We start from the raw sequence: 20,422 nt of genomic DNA, 5'->3' as shown, positions 1-20,422 counted from the left end.
CGCCGGCGAGGGCGCCCCGAGAGTTAGCGCGGGGCGGGACCGGCAGGCGGGCCACGGCCTAGGGCGGGGGACTCGGGGGCGCCGACCCGGCTTCCTCCTCCTCCTCCTCCGTCAGGGCACCTCCGGAGTGCCGGCGTCCCCGCCAGGGTTCAGGGAACCGGGGCGGGGCGGCGGGAGGAGCGGGGTCCAGACGCCTCTTCCCCCGCCGCTGGGGGCTCCGGTTGCGCCCAGCCCCGCGGTTTCCCCGCTTCCACGCCTCCCTCCCCAGGTAGGACCGAAGGTCCGCTCTAAGGTCCTGGGGTTCCCAGTGTCCCCGCGCGCGTGGGACTCCATGGCTCGAGGGCGCCACCTGAAGGTGGAAGGGAAGCTTCTGACAGACCCCACCCCACCCCCCGTGTTCATCTGTGGGACACAGGAGAGGATGCACACCCAACAGGAGTGTTCTGGACTTTCCCGCTGGCCATGCACACCCTCACCCTCCATGGCTCAGGTGCTAGACCCCTAGCTTCCTCGCACCCTCTCGCGTACCCCAAGAGCCACAGCGCCACTTCCGGTTTTCTGGTGGTTAATTGGAGATAAGAGTCTCATGGACTTTCCTGCCCAGGCTGGCTTTGAAGCATGAGCCTCAGATTTCAGGCTCATGAGTAGCTAGGATGACAGGCGTGAGCCAGCGGCACCCAGCTCAGGCTCTCTCTTTGCCTCTGCTCACCCTCCCTGAGCCCTGCCATCATTATCCCCATGGACAGGGGTGGATACAGGCTCAGAGAGCCCAGGAGACTCACCTGCAGCCAGCCCCTGAATATTCCTGGACACCCCATGCTCTTTAGACCAAGCCACTTGGTTGTGATTGTGTAGGGCCAGCCTCCTCCTTCAACCTGGCAGCTCTTAAGAGAACAGGGCCTATGCAGGACACCCCCAGAATACAGCATGCTGGGTGGATGAGCAGGTAGTGAGTGGGCGTGACCCTTTCTTGCTATGGTGTATTAAATTGAGCACAGACTTCAACTAGACACTTCCTTTGGAGGGCCCAGGCCAAGCCCAGGAAACTCCATCGAAGGAGCTGGCTTTCCAGGAGAATTCCATGGCAGGGCTTCAAGTGAGCCCCCTTGCATCTATTTTTGAACTTCTTGTCTACGTCTGTCTCTAGGAATCAGGACTGCAGGATTCAGGGCCGTGGGCCAACTCTTCATTGCCCATTAGAGTCTGATGGACCTGGCTTCAAAGGCCTGTGCTGTTGACACTCAGGACCTAGGAGAGCTGAGAGCACCCTGGAAGAAGGGGGTCTGTTTCTCTTCCAGCTCTCTAAAGGCCTGGCAGGTGGTGAGGGTCTCCAAAGGGAAGCTAGCCCTGCCACCAGACTCTTGCACACCCAGTGCCACCACTTACAGCCTTGTGGGCCTTGAGCTCCCCTTGTGGAGCTCAGTACCTCCTCTGCAGAAGGGATGTAGTGCAGGAATTCCATGAGACCCTTCCTTAAAGTCCTCACAGGTCCTTTCTTGCCCTACCTGGTCCTGCTTCACAGCCTGTGCCTTGGCTGTACTGCTTGGGACATTATCTTCCTGATATCTCCAGCACTCACTCCCTTGCCTCAGGTCTTCTACCACAGGCCATCTGGGATCTCAGATCCCAGGCCATCCATAAAAAATTTGGTGAGTGCCAGTGGCTCATGCCTGTAATCCTAGCTACTCGGGAGGCTGAGATCTGAGGATTGCAGTTCAAAGCCAGCCCGGGCAGGAAAGTTCATGAGACTCTTATCTCCAATAAACCACCAGAAAACCAGAAGTGGTGCTGTGGCTCAAGCGGTAGAGCACTAGCCTTGAGCTGAAGAGCTGAGGGACAGCATCCAGGCCCAGAATTCAAGCCCCACAACCATTAAAAAAAAAATTGGTAGGTTGAAGATGTAGCTCAGTGGTAGAGCACGTGCCTAGTACACACTTGGCCCTAGATTTCATCCACAGCAAAGGAGGGAGTATGCATTATCATTTGCTGAAAGAACATGGTGGCACTTACTTGTAATCCCAGCACTTGGGAAGTTGAGTTCAAAAGATGTAGAATTAGAGGTTTGATCCTTTTACCTAGTATAGTTTGCTGCTTCGCTCTGCTTTTTCCTCTGTATTGTTTTTCAGTTCCTCACATGAATTTACTTCCTTGTCACTTCCACCAGAGAGAGAGAGAGAGAGAGAGAGAGAGAGAGAGAACGCATGTGCACTAAGGGCTTTGCCTGTTTCCCTCCCTGTGTACACTCAAGAGTCTAGAAAATGAATCAAACCCCAGGATGCCCTTGATAGATAAATACTCTTTGAATAAAGAATAAAGGAAGTAAGTGGGTACTTCCTGCACACCTGTCAGCACCTCTTGAACTTAGTAGACCCCATTAAGAAACTCATATCATATTCCAGTAGAAGAAAAGGCTAATTAAGTGTAACATCACCGCTGTAGAAAATGCTAGCAAACAAAAGGACATCGTGTTGAACAAGCTTCAAACAAGCTTGCTCACCTGGTCCTGAGGACAAGATGGCTTTCCTGCAGAAGTGAGGATTGAGGTGAAATCTGGCAGATGCATAGAAGGCAGCTGGATAAAGAGAGCAAGGATGAGTTTTGGCAGAGGGCTAGCTTGGGGAAAGGCCCCTGGGCGGAATGGAGTATGTGAGAATCTGGGTGAGAGAGAGAGCTGTATGGCTAACTCAGTGTTAGCAAACCAGGATGCTGTAGTCTTGTAGGCCAAAGAGTTAGTCCTTTATTCTCAGCACAACCAGAAGCCAGGCTGGAATGTAGGTGGCAGTTAACCAAACTCCCTTTTGCATATGACTTTTCACCTTTGATTACTTGTCAAGCTGTTTCCTAGAAACACGTAAATATATTCTTCTAGGTTACTAAGCAACATTGCTTAGGATGAAAATGACCCCTCACGAGGATGCTAGAATGGTCCAAGTGGCAATGGATTAGAACTAGAGATACCTGGATAGATGGCTCACTTAATGCACATGCGCATAATCACATATAAAAACAGTTACAGGTACATTTAAAAAAATAGGGCTGGGAATGTGGCTCAGTGGTAGAGCGCTTGCCTTACATGCCTGAGGCCCTGGGTTCGATTCCTCAGCACCACATAAGCAATATATATATATATATATATATATATATATATATATATATATATATATATATATACACACACACACACACACATAGGCACATGTGCATATATGTGTCTCCTTGCTCTGTCAGGTGAGCAGGACCAGCAGCAGTGATGTTCCATAGCAGGGAGCCCGCCTTATGCCAAGATTTTGGTTCCTAACACCACTCTCCAATAAGAGGAACCAGGGCTCCTGTGATAAATGGGGCAGTGAGTATACAAGATAAACCTGCAGCATCTGACAATGTCTAGCAAATAAAGACATGCAAAACACACACACACACACACACACACACACACACACTTGCTGATAGGACACTGTCAACAGATATGGGCCAAATTTATGAGCCTCCAATGGCTAAAGCTGGAAAAATTAGAGCAACAAAATAAATAGTCATAGTACTTAGGCTGATGAAATCTGAGTGCATTAAGGACTTTAGCCAAAGACAATGTACCTAATATCAGTTCTTCAATTGAAACAAATGTCCAGCACTCATGTAAGATGCTAATAATAAGGAACACTGGGTGGGGGAGATACTAGGAAACTATCTTTGCACTTTCTGTAAATTTAAAGCTGTTTAAAAAATACAATGATTACCCGGCAAAGTAGTGCTTACCTGTAATCTTGTCTTAAGCAATCAATCAAGTTATCCTTGTAACAACAGCTGGGAAGAATTATGAAGACCTAATAAGGAAAACACTTTGAGTTTCCTTTTCTGTATAGGCTCCCAACTTTTTAAGCCAGCCTCATCTCAATGAATAAGTCTGATGTGCTAGCAGGAGTCATAGGTAGAAGGGCTGAGGCTCAAGGCTAGCCCAGATAAAATGAGCAAGATTCAATCTAAAAAGTAACTAAAGCAACAAAATAAAAAGACGGGGGTGGGGGGTTGGCTCCAGGGGTCCAGCGCCTGCCTAAGCAAGTATGAGGTTCTTTGTTCAAACTCCAGTACTACCAAAACAAAACAAAAAAACGCACCAGACTTTGGGTCAATACCTAAATCATGAGGCCAGGTTTCACTGTAATTTTCAAAGCATTTACAACACTCTTAAGAGATTGTTCACATTTCCAACTTTAATTGTTAATATTAATTACTTGTTACCATTTTATTTTTTTTCCATTTGGGGAAAAATTGAGTGCCAAAGAGAAGACTCCCCTACAGGTATACAAAAGTGGCCTCAGTCCTTTCAGACTCTGGGACCCCTGACTTCCATATTGGTTTGTAAACCTCAGGCAGAACTATGTCCCAGGACTGATCTAATCCTCTGCCTTCTCTGGCCCACTCCACACAATTTTCACCAATTTCAGAATCTGGCTGGGTACGGTTAACTGGATCTTCTGGTTTCTCTGGAGCCTACTGTCTTTCTGGGGAAACCTTGTCAGGGATTTGAGGACATGAATTGATGGCCAGGCTCTGGGCTCTGGAGGAAGAGCCTACAGGTACCCACCCTTACATACACACGCAACCTCCAGTCAACCTGCCTGGATTCCCTCCCTGTTTACTTGCTCTGTCTGGTGCTCCCAGCCTTCAGGAAGGAAAAATTCTTTCTGCTGTGGAATGAAAATGAAGGGAAGCAGAGAGGAGCCTGTGTTCCCACCTGCAGTTCCTTTCCATCTCCTCAGGGCCCAGGGCACCAGAGACACTCACTTGGGAGACAGTAGGGCTTGAAGGAGAGACAGGGAAGGAGGCCTTACTCCATGGATTATCTCCTGTGTGGTGATCTTTTGTGTGTTTTCTCATCTGGTCCCCCACACTCAGGCTGATGGATGGATTGAGATGTTCGTCTTCATGCTTAGCATGGCTGAGGGCTGTTCTCAGCATTTCTGATCAGTTTTACACTGGCCAAGGATGTCCCTGAAATGGAATCAGACATGCTTGCTGTAAGGGTGACAAGGGTGCTGGCAGTGCTGGATACAGAGCACAGGGGCAGGGACACACATGGCCCATGAAGACACAGTCAACAGGCATAGACAGGAGACACAATGATTGTTTGGGCTAAAGGGAGAGCCTACTGGAAGGGGGTAAACCCAGAGAGGGGATGAAAGGACCTGTGGGTTTTCTGTCCCCATGTTGCCTCTGGTTGATGTGACAGCGTGAGCCTGCACAGTAGGAAGGGAGGGGGCTGAGAGTTCAAAGTTCATCAGACTTATGTCTCATTTGTATTTGGCAAAGTGAATGAAGCTAAGGTGCACAGAGGAGAAAGGATACAGCCCTCCCTAAAGGTGGAAAAGCCCTGCCTAGAAGTTGAACCCAAGGGAAGATCTGAATAATAGTATGGGCCCACTTGTCCATCCCAGAGATGGAAGAGACTCCTCATTCCTGTCCCTAGGCAGGCCATCGACCCTTCTTGCTCTTTGGCTTTGCTGTCTACCCAAGCGGTGGTCACGCAAGCCTTTACTCAGCTATGGATGCCACAGCACTGTGATAAGGACCAGATTCAAGAATAAGAAAACACGGCTGGGAAGGGGGCTCAGTGTTAGAGCGCTTGCCTTGCATGCCTGAGGCCCTGGGTTTGATTTCTCAGCACCATATAAGCAAAAAGAAAAAAGCCAGAAGTGGCGTTGTGGCTCAAGTGGTAGAGCGCTAGCCTTGAGCTGAAGAGCTCAGAGACAGCACCTAGACCCAGAGTTCAGGCCCCATGACCACCACCAACAACAACAAACAAACAAACAAACAAACAAAGAACAAGAAAACAGGTGGAAGAGCTTACAATGTCTAAATCGATACGTTGGGATTTCAGACAAGCCCTGAAAGGGAGAATAGCGTGCTTGGCTTTGGCTGTAACTCTGCTGCTAGAGTGTTAGGATACTGGTTTGAGTCATACAATAGAGCGTCTCAAAATAGTCATGTTCTTTAATAAAACACGATTTATTTCTCACCTGTGAAGACTCCCTAGCTGAAGGTGAGTGGAGGCTTTCCCATCAAAGATGCCTAGATTCTTTCTTTTTACTCTGCCATCCTCATCTGTGGGCCAAGGTGGCTGCTTCAGCTCCAGCCCTTATCACTGCATTGAAATCAGCAGAGAACACTGAGATGGGAAGGTACCCTTTTCCATCCTTATATGGGCACAACCCAGAAATTGCACATATTACCTCCATTCATATCCCATTGGCCAGGAAGGAAGTCTGGGAAATGTAGTCCTTTGCCATATCATGTGGGGTATGGAGAAACAGCCTGCACTTTTTATCACAACCATTGACTTGCTTGGGCTCTATCTGTGTCATAGTTTTCTTTATTTTTAAATTCATTCATCTCTCTCTCTCTCTCCTGCACACACACACACACACACACACACACACATGCATGCACGCACGCACGCGCACACGCGCACACACACACACACACACACACATGCAAAAATAAGATTTTTAAAAAATATTTTTGTATTACTGGGGCTTGAACTCAGGTGCCCTGGGCTTGCTCAGTTACCACTTGAGCTACTCTCCAGCCTTTTTGCTGGTTAGTTGGAGATGGAGTAGACTTTTCTATCTAGGCTGTCTTTAAATTGCCATCTGGGGCTGGAACTGTGGCCCAGTGGTAGAGTGCTTGCCTAGCATGCATGAAGCCCTGGGGTTCCATTCCTCAGTACCACATACACAGAAAAAGCTGGAAGCGGCACTATGGCTCAAGAGGTAGAGTGCTAGCCTTGAGCAGAAAATCTCAGGGACAGCCCCCAGGCCCTGAGTTCAAGCCTCATGACCCACCAAAAAAACAACAACAACAAAAATCCATCTTCCAAGTCACCAAATCCTGAGAATTAGAACCCCAGGCCAGAGCCATCAGTGCCAGGCTCTAAAGTAAGATTTTTGAACCTGCTTATTGCTAGTGGACCTTATAAGCCCCGTGAAGTCAGGTGCAAAGTCTCTAGTGCTCACCACTGTATTCCCAGAATGCACTGCGGGTCTGGCACATGGAAGCCATATACTGTCTGCTCCTGGATGATGAATGATGGCCATTTGGACTTTCCTATTTGGTGGGTGGCATTTTTTTTCCTCATTCAGAGGTTTAATTTCTCTTTCCTTCCAAGCCTTCTGGCTCCACCGCTTCTCATCTCTATGTGCCAAGCTTTTCTAAGCCTAGGAAATAAAATGTGCTTTAGGCCAGACTCCTGACTGGGATTAAAAATAAATGAAAGTATATCAAAGCAAGTTAACCATAGCAATGGCTTCCAGGGTAATTAGGCGTCAGTGTAGGAGGCCAACTTTAGAGCATCAGGCTCTAACTATCAAGTGCTCTCATCACCCCACTACTGCATAGGGCAGGGAGCATACTGGGCTAGCTGAAGGCTCCCTTGACCCTCCAACACCCTAAAAGTAGGCGAGACCGCCACACACACTGGCCTGGGAGAACGGACTCTAATTCTAGCTCTGTTACCTACATGCTGTGGTGATCCTAGGAAAATCCATACCTGTTTGGTCTCAGCCACCACAAAGTGGTTTGCTCTACTTGTAATCATCTAGAAGGCACAGGTCATGTGGAACTTAACTCACAGGCAGAAGACCCTAAATTTTCTCAGTTCACTATACCCTTAGTATCTCAGTGTGGTAGCTCCCTGCAAAAAAATACCTAACACTTATTTATTAACTGATTAGTTTCAAAGAACTTAGTAATGATTGTTTGCATAGCATCTGGACCATACCATTGTGTGCCCTCAAAATCACAACTATTTTGCCCCGCCTCTGTGGGAATCTCCTGCAACAGTTGGTGGTGCCTTGGCACACCGTTTGGGAACTGCAGTCATAAGACTTTGAAGATGAAAGGAAGTTGTGGACATCAAGGGTTTAGCACGATGCCTGACACAATGCCTGGCCCAGAGAAGGAGATCAGAAAATGTTGATTGCCCTACATGATCCCTCAAGACTCCTTGTGAGATCCTCATATAGAGTTGTTGATCTAATTTTTCCCTGCTTCTGGCATGGACCTTTTAGATGGATGGGTATCCTTATGCCTTAGCTTTGGGCTTGGTTGTATTACTCACTTTGTCCAACGGCATGTGGGAAAAGTGGCAAAGTGGCATTTCTGAGCATTGGCCTTACAGCAGCCTCACATAACTCATTTGCTGTCTTACCCTTTGCTGCTGCTAAGAGAAGATTGTACCACCAACCCAGAGACTCCAAGAGGACTATGGAAGACAGGAGCAGCATCAGACCTACAGATGTGCTGCTGGAAATAAAACATCCTGGTCAACCCACAAACTCATGCATGAAAACAAATGGCTGCTATGGTTTAGATAAGTGTCCCCCAAAGGCCATGCATTAAAGGTTTGGGCCCCAGCCAATGGTGCTATTAGGAGGTGGCAGAGCATTTAAGAAAGAGGTGGGGCCTATTAGCAGGCTTTCCAGTCATATGAAGGGGATATTGGGACTCTGGTCCTCTGTCTCTCTCTGTCTCTCCTTTTCTCTGCTGTGGGCCTCAACAAGGTAAGCATAATCCCTGTAATGCGAAGTCCAAAATGACTGGGCCATCTGACCATGAATTGAACCTTTTAAAACTATTAGCCAAAAAAAAACAACTTCCTATTTTTTAAGGTAATTATCTCAGGTATTTTGTTTTAGGAATGGAACACTCTGTCTCACATAGTGGGCTATGTCCCAGCGAAAGCTCAGTGTGCATTCTTTATATGTAAAGCACACATCAAGCTGTCAGAAAGGGACTTCTTTTCATAGTAGCCATTATTGTAACCATTCAAAGCTTTACAGTTTCTGTGATCCTTTTGACTTCAGCTGTTCTCAGCTTATAGTAGCAGTGAGCACTGGGTTGCCCATATCTCAGAGATTTCCCTTCCTCCTTTCTTGTTGTGTTTCAAGTACCAAAAGCCCTTTAAAAAAAAACTCTATTCTCCAAGGTGAACTACTTCCTGCTCTGTTCTTATTAGCTCCAATCTCAGTGATTTGCCCAGTCCCTGCCGCCAGCCTGGGAAAAGCTGGGGACTATACACGTCAAAGGTTCCTCAAGCCCATACCCAGATCAGCATCAAGATCTCCCTCAAGAGCTCTGAAATGAAAACAACAGGAGAGCCCACCCCCAGCCTTGGGCAGACCCTGGAGTGGCTGAGAAAGGAGCTGGTAAGGCTTTGCATTTCTTTTGCCCTCATTTCCTAAGGTGCTCAATTAGCTGAGACAGAGGCTTCAGGGACCCTGAAATATGGACCCTTCAGGCACCCTTCTGGGCCCGGACACACAGCGTACAATTGGGTCTCAGGGGCTGGGATAAGTAGGTCGTGGCCTACATAGAAGGTATGCTAGGTGCAGTGTTGGCTAAGCTGGTTTTAACATTCACTGGGTCCTGGGTATGCTGTAGTATGACTTCTTGTAAGTAGCTTGACCTCTGTACGCCTGAGTTTCTTTATCCTAAATTAGGGGTGACAAAACTAATTTGGTAACGGTGATAGAAGGATCCATTGCAAGGTGACATGCTGTAGGTGTGATCACCAGACTCTGATGGGCATGGAGGACACTCACTGTTTTAGCCTGGATGTTCTAGAAAGCAGAAGCAAGACAAGACTTGAGGAACTACCAGAACATTTGGAGGTGCAAGCCTGGAGTGGTGGGAGGGAGAGAAACTGGCCAGAGGCAAAGACTGATGCTGTGCCAGGCTGTGGTGCCTGGTGTTCTGGAGCTGCCTACTGCTGCAGGAGCATGACAAAGGTCCAGAGTGACGTCCACTGGTAACGATTCACTGGTAACCACACACACTCTCATGAACATGAATGTTAGTTAATCCTTGGTGGCTACGTGGATGCTAGGTCTCATATCCTTCACTGTAGTGCTTTCTCCAAGTCCTAGAATTGAGGGGTGTTCCGAAGCATATGGGGTCACCAGTCAAAAGAGGGAAGGGGGGTTGTTCAGGGAACCTCAAAAGAGGCTTAGTCCCCAATACAGCCCCTTCTCATTCTGGACCAAGATGCTGCAGGATTGTTTGAAGAATCTTTTTGGGTTGCCAGGCAACAGATCCCCTAGATCCCAACACTATCATCACCTCCCCCAAAGGGGAGCAGGGGATAGGGGGAGGCTCCTCTGCTTGAGCTGAGATTGCTTGGGACCTAAGCCCAAAACTCCCTGTTTCCCTACAGAAGGACAAGGCCAGGAGGGAGCAGGTGCCACCCAGAGACCAGCCTCTCAGGCTGAAGCTCTTTGTGTTCTCTTTCAGCTTCCTTCCTATTCCTGGCATAATTCTAATACTTGAGTGCTGGACACAGACTTTGTCTCATCTGCAAAATAACCAGCTTGGCATAAAAACTAACATATCTTTTTAAAAAATGTTTTCAGTGCTAAGAACTAAGCCCAGGACCTTGTACATAAAATGTCCCACCACTGAGCTACATCTCCATCCCTGAAACATGTGTTCATTCTTGTTACTGGTGTTGGAACTCACACCCAGTTCATCGCACATAGCTCTGTTTCTGAGCTACAGCCCCAGCCCCTAAAATACTATTTTTATAGGATAAATAATGGTAATATATCCCTTTTTATTTTTTTATTGTTATTATAAAAGTGATGTACAAAGGGGCTGATTACAGTTATATGTCAGGTAAAGAGCACCTTTCTTTTTTGCTGGCTTTTTTCTTTTTGTTTATGTGGTGCTGAGGAATCGAACCCAGAGCCTCATGCATGCAAGGCAAGCACCCTACCACTGAGCCATCTTCCCAGCCCCAAGAGTACCTTTCTTTTTGGACAATGTCACCCCCTCCTTTGCTCTCTCCCAGTTTTAACTTCCCATCACCAGCCACAGTTGTATGGTTTATTTTAACATAGTATCTAGCGGATACTACTGCTGCATTTGTTCACCCTTTGGTCTTGCATTTCTGTGCAATATGTATCTCTTCTAATGAGAAATAAAGCTGGGCAGTGATGGCTCACATCTGAAATCCTAGCTACTTGGGAGGCTGAGATAGGAAGGATCACAGTTTGAGGTCAGGCTACACCAAAAAAATGTGTAAGATCCTTTTTCTCTACTAATGCCTGAGTACAGTATCATAATCCTGGCATTCTAGCTTCATGGGAAGCATAAATAGGTCTCACTCTAAGAGCATTCCTACACAGGAAGCAAGACAATCTCAAAAATAATCAATATAAGAAAAGCTGGGGCATGACTTATCAGTAGAGCACCTGAATTCCAACTGCAGAACCATCAAAGGAACAGAAGGAGGTAGAGAGGGGTGTTGAAAAAATCTTCCTATCTAATCAATAGTGTGTTATGTGTTATGCCACAGTCAGTGGGGAAGACAACTTGAAGTGTAGTCGGGCCTTGTGGAAAGGGCAGGAGTTTTAGCACAGCTCTCTGGATATTTGCAGGATTCATATCCTTGAACTCAGCCAACTGTGCATTGAGAATATTGCACTGGAGGGAAAATTGTGTCTGCACTGAACATGTACAGACTGTTTTCCTTGTCATTGCTTCCTAAATAACACAGTATGACACCTACTCACACAACATTCACATCGTACCAGGTATTACAAGTCATCTAGGCCTGATTTAAAGTATACAGAATTTTATATAAGCACAGGAGTCCTGGAACCCATCTCTGTTGGATCCTGAATGACAGTATGTGTGCCCTTTCATTGTATCATGTGTAAAAATTACTGTCATGAAATAAACTTTTAACATTTTGAGAAAAGTGTAAGTATAACACAGATAAAATATGAAAACAATAAAACTTCCTGGAGGAAATGGAAGAATGGAGGTAGGCAGGTGGTTGAGGGTGGTAGAGTTCTATTGCTTTGGTTCTCAATGCATTAGGATCCCTTAAGTTTGTCAAAACTATTAAGGATAACAAAAATCTCCGTGTTGTGAGTTATTTCTATCAACATGGACTGGATTGGAAAGAGAAGCTGAGAAATAATCAATATTTGTTAATGCATTTAAACTGATAAATACATTCCATGCTGCTTAAATAATAGTTTACTTTAAAAATTTACTAGCAGATATTAATCATGCAAAGTGAGAGGTTTCATTGTGATATTTCCATACTTGCATACGATGCACTTTGACCATAATTCACACCCCATTACTCTTTATTACCCCTCCTAGTGGAGCTATGGCTAAAGTGGTAGAGCACTAGCTTTGAAACAAAAAGCTTAGGGACAGTGCCCAGGTTCTTCAAGCCCCATTCCTGAGACAAAAGAGAGAGGGCAGGAGAAGGGAGGGGAAATCAAGGGAGGGGAGGGGAAGGGAGGAGAAAGGAAAATAGTAACTAAGTACTGTCATGAAAGTTGTTCTGCCTTCAGTGGCACTCTTACCAGAGTTCCTGGGATCCAGGTTGTCGCAGACAATGGTCATTAGGAATGACCGTTCTCTAGGTTGCTTCATTTTATTTAATTGGGGAAAAAATCAAAAAGCCTCTATATTCTTGATATCTGTGAAGGGAATCATTTGTTTCCATGAAGACTGAAGAAGAGAGCAGAGTGACACAAGTCCTACATTAGAGCTAATTTATTCTGTCTTCATAGGAGTGTGGAAAGGCAATTTGCTTTCTCCTTCGTAGATGAAGAAACCAAGGCTTTGATAGGTAGCTTCTGTTGGGTGTGCAACAGGAGACATGTGTCCCATGAGGAGTAGGAAGGGACTTTATACCCTAACAGCTTTTCTCTCTCCTAGGCTGAGATGCAGGTTCAAGACCAGCAGCTTCTTCTCACACTGAGGCATCTTCACAGTGTCCTGGCAGAGCTGCAAGCCCAGAGTGTGCACTGGGACGATGCCAGGTCCAGCAGAGGAGCGTCTCCCATCCGGGCTCGAGCAGGCTCCGAAGGCAAGGGCTGCCAGCCTGTCTACTTGAGGGGACTGGCCCAGATCCTCCGAGGGGAAGAGAGCAGACGCAGCTCCCTCCCTTAAGAGGCTGGAGATGTGGGCTGGGAATGTGGCTTAGTGGTACAGTGCTTGCCTAGCATGCATGAAGCCCTGGGTTCAATTCCTCAGTAGCACATACACAGAAAAAGCCAGAAATGGTGATGTGCCTCATGTGGTAGAATGCTAGCCTTGAGCAAAAGAAGCTCAAAGACAATGCTCAGACCCTGAGATCAAGCCACAGAACTGGCAAAAAAAAAGAGGCCAGGGATGACACTTGCCTGAATCTTCCTTCTACTAGTCTAAACTTCCCCCTGCAATGTTTGGAAGGACAGTCATGAAGCCAGGGCTCTGGGTTTGTCTCCACCCTCACCTGCTGTATGTCCCTGGGCCCATCACTCATCTTCTCTGTCTTTCTGTCCCTTATCAGAAGCTGGTGGAAAAGTATAAATAAAGTGCTGGTTGTGAACAAGGTTTACAAGTGCCAGTGTGTTACACAGCTTCTGGCAAGCACTCACTATGGTAATCTAGACCTTGAGAATTTCCCACAAAGGAAGACCTTGATGTGTGGGGATGTGTTTCCATGGTGAACAATCAGAACGCATGTAGTGAATTAGTGGCTGATTTCTGTCTTCTCAATAGGCCTTCATATCCTCCTTTACCTGAAAAATATCCAAAATGAAACAAACAAACAAAAAAAAAACAGGTTCTAGTGCCACAGGAATGGAGATGTCACCAAACCTGGCCAAGAATATAGTTCATGGTTGCTGTTAGACAGCAACCACTGATTGGTTCAGTGGATGGGTATGTGACTGAACAGAGCCAATTGCCATCCTTTTCTGGCATTGCTGTCTGGATTATCTTTCTATTACAGTTATTTTATTTATTTTTTGGGTCCGGTTGTGGGGCCTGAACTCTGGGCCTGGGCGCTGTCCCTCAGCTCTTCAGCTCAAGGCTAGCACTCTACCACTTGACACTTCCGGCTTTTTTCTTTTTGCTTATGTGGTGCTGAGGAATCAAACCCAGGGCCTCGAGCATGCAAGGCAAGCGCTCTACCACTGAGCCACCTTCCCAGCCCCTATTACAGTTATATTATGGTCTAAGGACAAATGTTTGGATGTCATGTTGACAAGAAGTGAATTGCTGACTTTGTTGGACTGAGAGTTATCTATATTAGTAAAGGACATCTCTGAGTGTGTCCATGAGGTTGTCTCCAGAGACAATAAATCATGAGAGCTCTGGATGTCATAATTGGGAGGTGGTGTAAAGTAGGAGGTGGGTCCTGGTTGAAGGAAACACGTCCTCCAGGGGTCTACTTTGCCTTGGTCCCTTCCTGTAGCTTCTTTCCTTACTTTCTGTCCACTATGAGGTGAACAGGTCTCCTCCACCACACACTTCCCAGCCGCCATGATCAGCTCAAGTACAAGGGGTCAAGTGACTATAAGTAAAACAACTCCTTCCTCCTTTAGGGTGCTTTCCCGGGTATTTTGGTCACAGTGATGGAAAGGCAACTAACACAAGTTACAAAGGAGAAGGTTCTTTTTTTTTTTTTTTGGTCCGGTCGTGGGGCCTGAACTCTGGGCCTGGGCGCTGTCCCTCAGCTCTTCAGCTCAAGGCTAGCACTCTACCACTTGAGCCACAGCGCCACTTCTGGCTTTTTTCTTTTTGCTTATGTGGTGCTGAGGAATCAAACCCAGGGCCTCTAGCATGCAAGGCAAGCGCTCTACCACTGAGCCACCTTCCCAGCCCATGCAGAAGGTTCTTGTGGCTCTGTTCCCTGCTAGGAAGAGAAGAGCCGGCGTTATAGGCATGAAAAAGTCATGTCTTCAAAAAGAATAGAAAAAGGACTGTCCTCGAGATGGAGAACGAGGGAAAGTACTGGCGCTTTTTAGTTCCTAGTTCAGTTTTGTGAGTATCCACTGTATTCTTCCCAGTGAATTCCATCACCAGCATGCACAGCAATACATACCAGTTTGGGTTTTACTTAAACTGATTTAAGAAGGATTTTCCTCACTTGCAACCAGAATGGCCCCTAGGAATACAATACAGATGATCAAAGAAGCAAAGAAGAGAATCTCTCAGAAAAAGGGCCCTTCATTCAGTTGGGATTTGTGACAATGACCTCCAGAATAGCTGGCAGCAAGACTCATGACATGGCAATGTTACTGGAACTGATAATGCTTGTCCCAGTGGAGCCGCCAAAGAGCTGTTACCGGATCCGATCACATCTGGGACTGACAATGCTCAAGGGAGGGGGCTCTGCCTGGCCCTGGGGTGGCCAGTTTGTGCTGTTGCTGGGGAGCGAGGGAGGGGGAAGAGTTTAAGGTAAAGACTCAGAAAGCTTATTAGTAAAGCCAAGGAAAGGAGAGCTGGAAAAATAGTACATTACCCAGATCTAGGCATGGGCACACCTGATAACAGGTACCATGAGTGCTCTAACATCACAGGTGATTACAGTAAAAATTTTAAAAGGCTGAGGTTTGGCTCCGATTTATCAGAGAATAAGTGTTCTTTTTTTGTTGTTGTTGTTCAAATACCTGGTATATTCTGTCATTCTTGTTAACTTTTTTCTTTTTTTATTAAAGCAGAGATTTCAAGGTTGGCCCATTCACTAAACTTGGGTTATTGATGTCTGGGGACTCCTTCAAACCAAGGATGGATTCTGCCACATGTTCCCTTTGAGTCTGATATCCTCCGTTGCGACTATGTATTTTTAAACATACTTTATACACCAAAAAGTCATTTCCCCAGAATGTCTGAAAGAAAAAAAGAAACGATTTTGTTGCTCAGTCCTAGATCATGTTAACCAGAGGGCAAGTGGACAAGAACAAGGATAGGAAAAGAGATGTTTTTTTTTCCTTTCAAAGGTTTTTGTTTGTTTATTTTTAAGCTAGGCACCAATAGGGTCACGCCTGTAATCTTAGCTACTCAAGAGGTTGAGATCTAAGGATTGTGGTTCAAAGCCATTCTGGGCAGGAACGCCTTTAGGACTCTTTTCTCTAATTATCTACCAAAATGCTGAAAGCAGAGCTATAGCCAAATGGAAGAGCATTAGCCTTGAAGAGGGGCAGGGTGGGAAGGGGGAAACCTCAGGGACAGCACCCAGGGCCCTGAGTTCAAGCCCCAGAACTAGCACACAAAACAAAAACACAAACAAAACTTGTAGCCCATGAGGGAATATAAGGACAAAAATAGTGCTTCTGTGTTTTTAATCAAGCAACTCACGAATATAGTGTTTGTTTCTAAATTCTTGGCTGCTGTTTCCCAGGGCTCTTTCTCTGATCGATTCTACTTTAACAGGACACTCAATTATATGGAGCGTGGCAGTCATAACTTTGAAATGATATCTGCTTGTTTAAAAAAGATTAAAACAGAAAAGATGAAAATGAAAAAGATCACTGTGCTAAGATGGTCCACTTACAAGTAGGTGTTTTTGTGTTCTGTTTGTCAGTCATGGGACTTGAACTCTGGGCCTGGGCATGGTCCCTCAGCTCTTCAGCTCAAGGTGAGCTACCACTTGAGCCACAGCTCCACTTCCAGTTTGCTGGTGGTTAATTGGAGATAAGAGTCTCACGGACTTTCCTGCCTGGTCTGGCTTTGAGCCGTGATCCTCAGATTTCAGCCTCCTGAGTAAGTTAGGATTACAAGTGTGAGCCATTGGCACCCAGCTTCAAGTAGGTGAGTTTCTTTTTAATATCAACTTGCATTTTTTGGGTGTGTGTGTTAGTCCTGGGGCTTGAACTCAGGGTCTGGGCACTGTCCCTGAGCTTTTGTGCACGAGGCTAGCATTCTATTACTTTAGCCACAGCTTCACTTCCAGTTTTTTGGAGGTTAATTGGAGATAAGAGTCTCACAGATTTTTCTGCCCAGGCTAGTTTCAAACCAGGATCCTTAGATCTCAGCCTCTTGAGTAGCTAGGATCACAGGTGTGAGCCACCAACACTCTACTTCTACTTGCATTTTATTAGAATGTTACTTCTGTGACTTTGGAAAATCAATCCACTACATATAGAGGCAGAGTAGGGGATGTGCATAATAAGCATAATATCTGTAGTCAAATATATATACTATTTGATAACATAAAAGTACTTGCTCTGTGGTGCTGGAGGCTGGGACCCTGTGTTTCCAACTGCTTGCTGTGAGACTTTGCTGGCTTTGCAATAAACAGAGTATAGCCAGCGTACCTGAAGGAGGATGGAGAAGGGACTGGCTTGCTGGAAGTCTTTCTGTCCCAATAAACGCCACACAGAAATGTAACTTCACCTCATGGCAGCAATTTCTTGCCTGGCTGTATCCATTCCCAGGATCTAGGTACAGTCCAGGCCCATAGATACCTCCCTTGAACCCAGAGAGACCAACCCCAGCTGAGCTGAGCTCCCTTCCAAGCTCTCTGCCTGTAAGGTCTGTCCTTTTGTTCTCTCAGCCGTGGAGGTGGTTGGTGTGTCCTGTAATTGCTACCTTACAGTTCTTTTTATAACCTCTCAGTCACTCAGTTCACAACTTTATATCCAGTTAACAATTCTTTATATTAAATTCTTTATACTAATAATAACACAAACCTGATGTGGTTTTTGCTTTCTTCCTGTCCCCTTCTGATACCCTGTACTGTCACGTCTACCATGCCACTGTGTCACCCTGTGCACAAGTACAAGATTCGTTAGAATATACATCTGAGAATTGGGTTAAACGTCTGAATACTCAAGTTTACAACTTGTTCCAAGGTTGAGTACCTACATGGACAGGGCAAGAGTTCTTGATGCTTCTTACCTGACCACCACTTGATAGTATCAATCAATCTTTTTAAAAATATTTTTTATTTTTGTTACAGAGGTGATATCCAGAGGAGTTATAGTTACATAAGTCAGGTAATCAGTACATTTCATTTTGGACAATGTCACCCCTTCCCTTGCTCACTCCCAGTTTTTCCCTCCCTTCCCCGCCTACATCAATCAATCTTAAATGTTGCCAGTACAATGGGCACAAGATAGTATTAGAATGTGATCTTAGCATGGCACTAAAAAGGCCAATTACTGTCAGATTATTATTGCTGTGGGTTTAGGTACTGATTTGTGAAATTGTGACAAACACAAATAGGATTCCTACCTGGATATCTTCCTGGATGTGCAAAGTAGAAATGGCATTGCTCCCATGTCCAATACAACCACTCGCATACTCTGCCTGTCCCAGCTTCCCACAGCCGAACCCACAAACCCCAAATCCCTGCCAGTCCTCACTCCCAACCCAATCTGGCAAGTCAGACCTTGCTAGGTAGGTGCTCTACTGCTGAGCCACATTTCCTGCCCTGGGTTTTACTTTCTAGGTTTTTCTTTTCTTTTTTGGCTTCACCCTCACTGCTAATGATTTCACTCTTCTGCTACTTTCTTAGATCATAATCTGTGGTAAAGGAATCTGATTGGTCTGTCCAACTTTTGACATCTGGACATAGGATAGATCGTTGGGGCATAAGATAATTTCTATCCTCCTCCTCCTTTTTCTTCTTTCTTCTTTTCTCCAGCATCACCAATACATAAATAATATAATCACAGTTACTAAAAGTGAAGATCTGACACTAGGGCTGCCGGGATTTGAATCTCAAGTCTGCTTTTTATCAACTCTGTGACCTTGGGCAAATACTTTATTGTGTTTCCATTTGCTCCTCCAAAAGTGAGGATAAGAAAAGAAATGACCTCATCAGGCCCTTAGCAAATGCAATGAGTCAACCTGTTCCAGACACATAAGAAATGCGCAGTAAATCTTTGCTCTTATTAATAATGACAGCTAGAATAAAGTCGAATTAGTGTACAGCCTCAGTGCTTGTGTTCCAACTCTACCACGTACTAATTGTGTGCCCTCAGGTAAGTCATTAAATGCTCCACGCCTCCATTTCCTTACCTGTAGACTTGGCCAACAGTATTGCTTATACCCTGCCTCCTCCTTCTGGTGCTGTGTGGAACAAGACCGTCTCTGATTCCTGTGACAGTCCCTGGAACCCAGACTCTGGCCTGTAGAGGGCATACTATTCCTTGCTCCTGGCATATTTTGAACTCTAGCCCATGAATAGGATCTTTCTTTCTTTCTTCCTTTCTTCCTTCCTTCCTTTCTTTCTTTCTTTCTTTCTTTCTTTCTTTCTTTCTTTCTTTCTTTCCTTTCTTTCTTTCTTTCTTTCTTTCTTTCTTTCTTTCTTTCTTTCTTTCTTTCTTTCTTTCTTTCTTTCTTTTCCTTTCTTTTTGTTGTGGGGCTTGAATTTAGGGCCTGTCATTGTCCCTGAGCTCAATGCCAGCACTCTACCACTTTGAGCCACAACTCCACTTCTGGCTTTTTTGGTGATTCGTTGGAGATAAAAGTCTCACAGGGCCGGGCGCTGGTGGCTCATGCCTGTAATCCTAGCTACTCAGGAGGCTGAGATCTGAGGATAGAGGTTCAAAGCCAGCTCGGGCAGGAGAGACCGTGAGACTCCTATCTCCAGTAAACCACCAGAAAACCAGAAGTGGCGCTGTAGCTCAAGCGGTAGAGCGCTGGCCTTGAGCTGAAGAGCTGAGGGACAGCGCCCAGGCCCAGAGTTCAAGCCCCACGACTGACAAAAAAAAAAAAAGTCTCACAGACTTTCCTGCCTTGAAATGGCTTTGAACCTTGGGAGGGAGGACCTGCCCCTTGTCTGTCCCAGTGTTGGTAGCTGCCGTTCCTCTACTTGAAGCTGAGATACTCCAATCTCTAACTGGGTCTTCTGGCCGCTTCCTTCTTTCAAAGGGAGTATTTCCTGTCCACCTCTTATAAAGACTATGTGCATTGGGCACCAATGGTCCATGCCTGTAATGCTAGTTACTTAGGAGACTGAGATTGAGAATATCAGCTAGCTGAGATTAGTTTGGGCCTGCTAAAAGATCTATTTGTTGAATACCTATGTACAGATATCTGAGTGCGAGTATTCCCCCCAAAAAGCAATGGCCCAAGGAAGCAAAAACAGGAGAGTTGAGAACAAAAAAAACTGACAAACCTTACCAGGTACAGGACTCTCTCTCTCTCTCTCTCTCTCTCTCTCTCTCTGTCTCTGTCTGTTTCTCTGTCTCTCTCTCTGTCTGTTTCTCTGTCTCTCTCTCTCTCTCTGCCTCCCCTCTGTACGTCTCTCCTTGCCCCCTCATATACACTTAGACACACACACACACACATACACACACACCACAACCAGTGCTCTTTATTAGGGCGCCACCTAGTGTCCATGTAGGGACTGTGCCGTCCTGGGAGGACAGTAGAGGAGGCATTCTGGCCCCAGAAATAGGGCTTCGAACATCAACTTTGCTGCTAAGTGACCTAGGGCAAGCCACTACTTCTCTAACCTTCCATTTCACCTTGCCTCCAAAATGACCCAAAAAATGACAACTTTTCAAAGCTGTGGAGAGCATCCTTGGGAAACTTTCTTAAACTGGGAATAAGTGGGGACAGTGGGAAGCAGCACTGTCTGCAGCTGAATAGGTATGGATTTCTGCAAAAGAACTTCCTGCCAGGC

The 20,422-nt window shown here is 45.9% G+C and overlaps 1 protein-coding gene across 1 annotated transcript in view; it reads left to right on the top strand.

Moving 5' to 3' along the window:
• LOC105981464 (chromosome unknown open reading frame, human C20orf202) overlaps positions 1–12,966 on the top strand; it is a 15,908-nt gene extending 2,942 nt beyond the window's left edge. Inside the window, exons 2-3 of the mRNA XM_013010654.1 lie at positions 9,011–9,200; positions 12,733–12,966. Coding sequence (XP_012866108.1) covers positions 9,011–9,200; positions 12,733–12,966 — 424 coding nt within the window. The remainder of the gene's footprint in view (positions 1–9,010; positions 9,201–12,732) is intronic.
• The last annotated feature ends 7,456 nt before the right edge of the window (positions 12,967–20,422 follow it).

Source organism: Dipodomys ordii, unplaced genomic scaffold (assembly GCF_000151885.1).
Source record: "Dipodomys ordii isolate 6190 unplaced genomic scaffold, Dord_2.0 Scaffold13, whole genome shotgun sequence".
NCBI classification, from domain to species: Eukaryota; Metazoa; Chordata; class Mammalia; order Rodentia; family Heteromyidae; genus Dipodomys; species Dipodomys ordii.
Note: the sequence above shows the minus strand (reverse complement) of the source record. Positions and strands in the feature narration are given on the sequence as shown.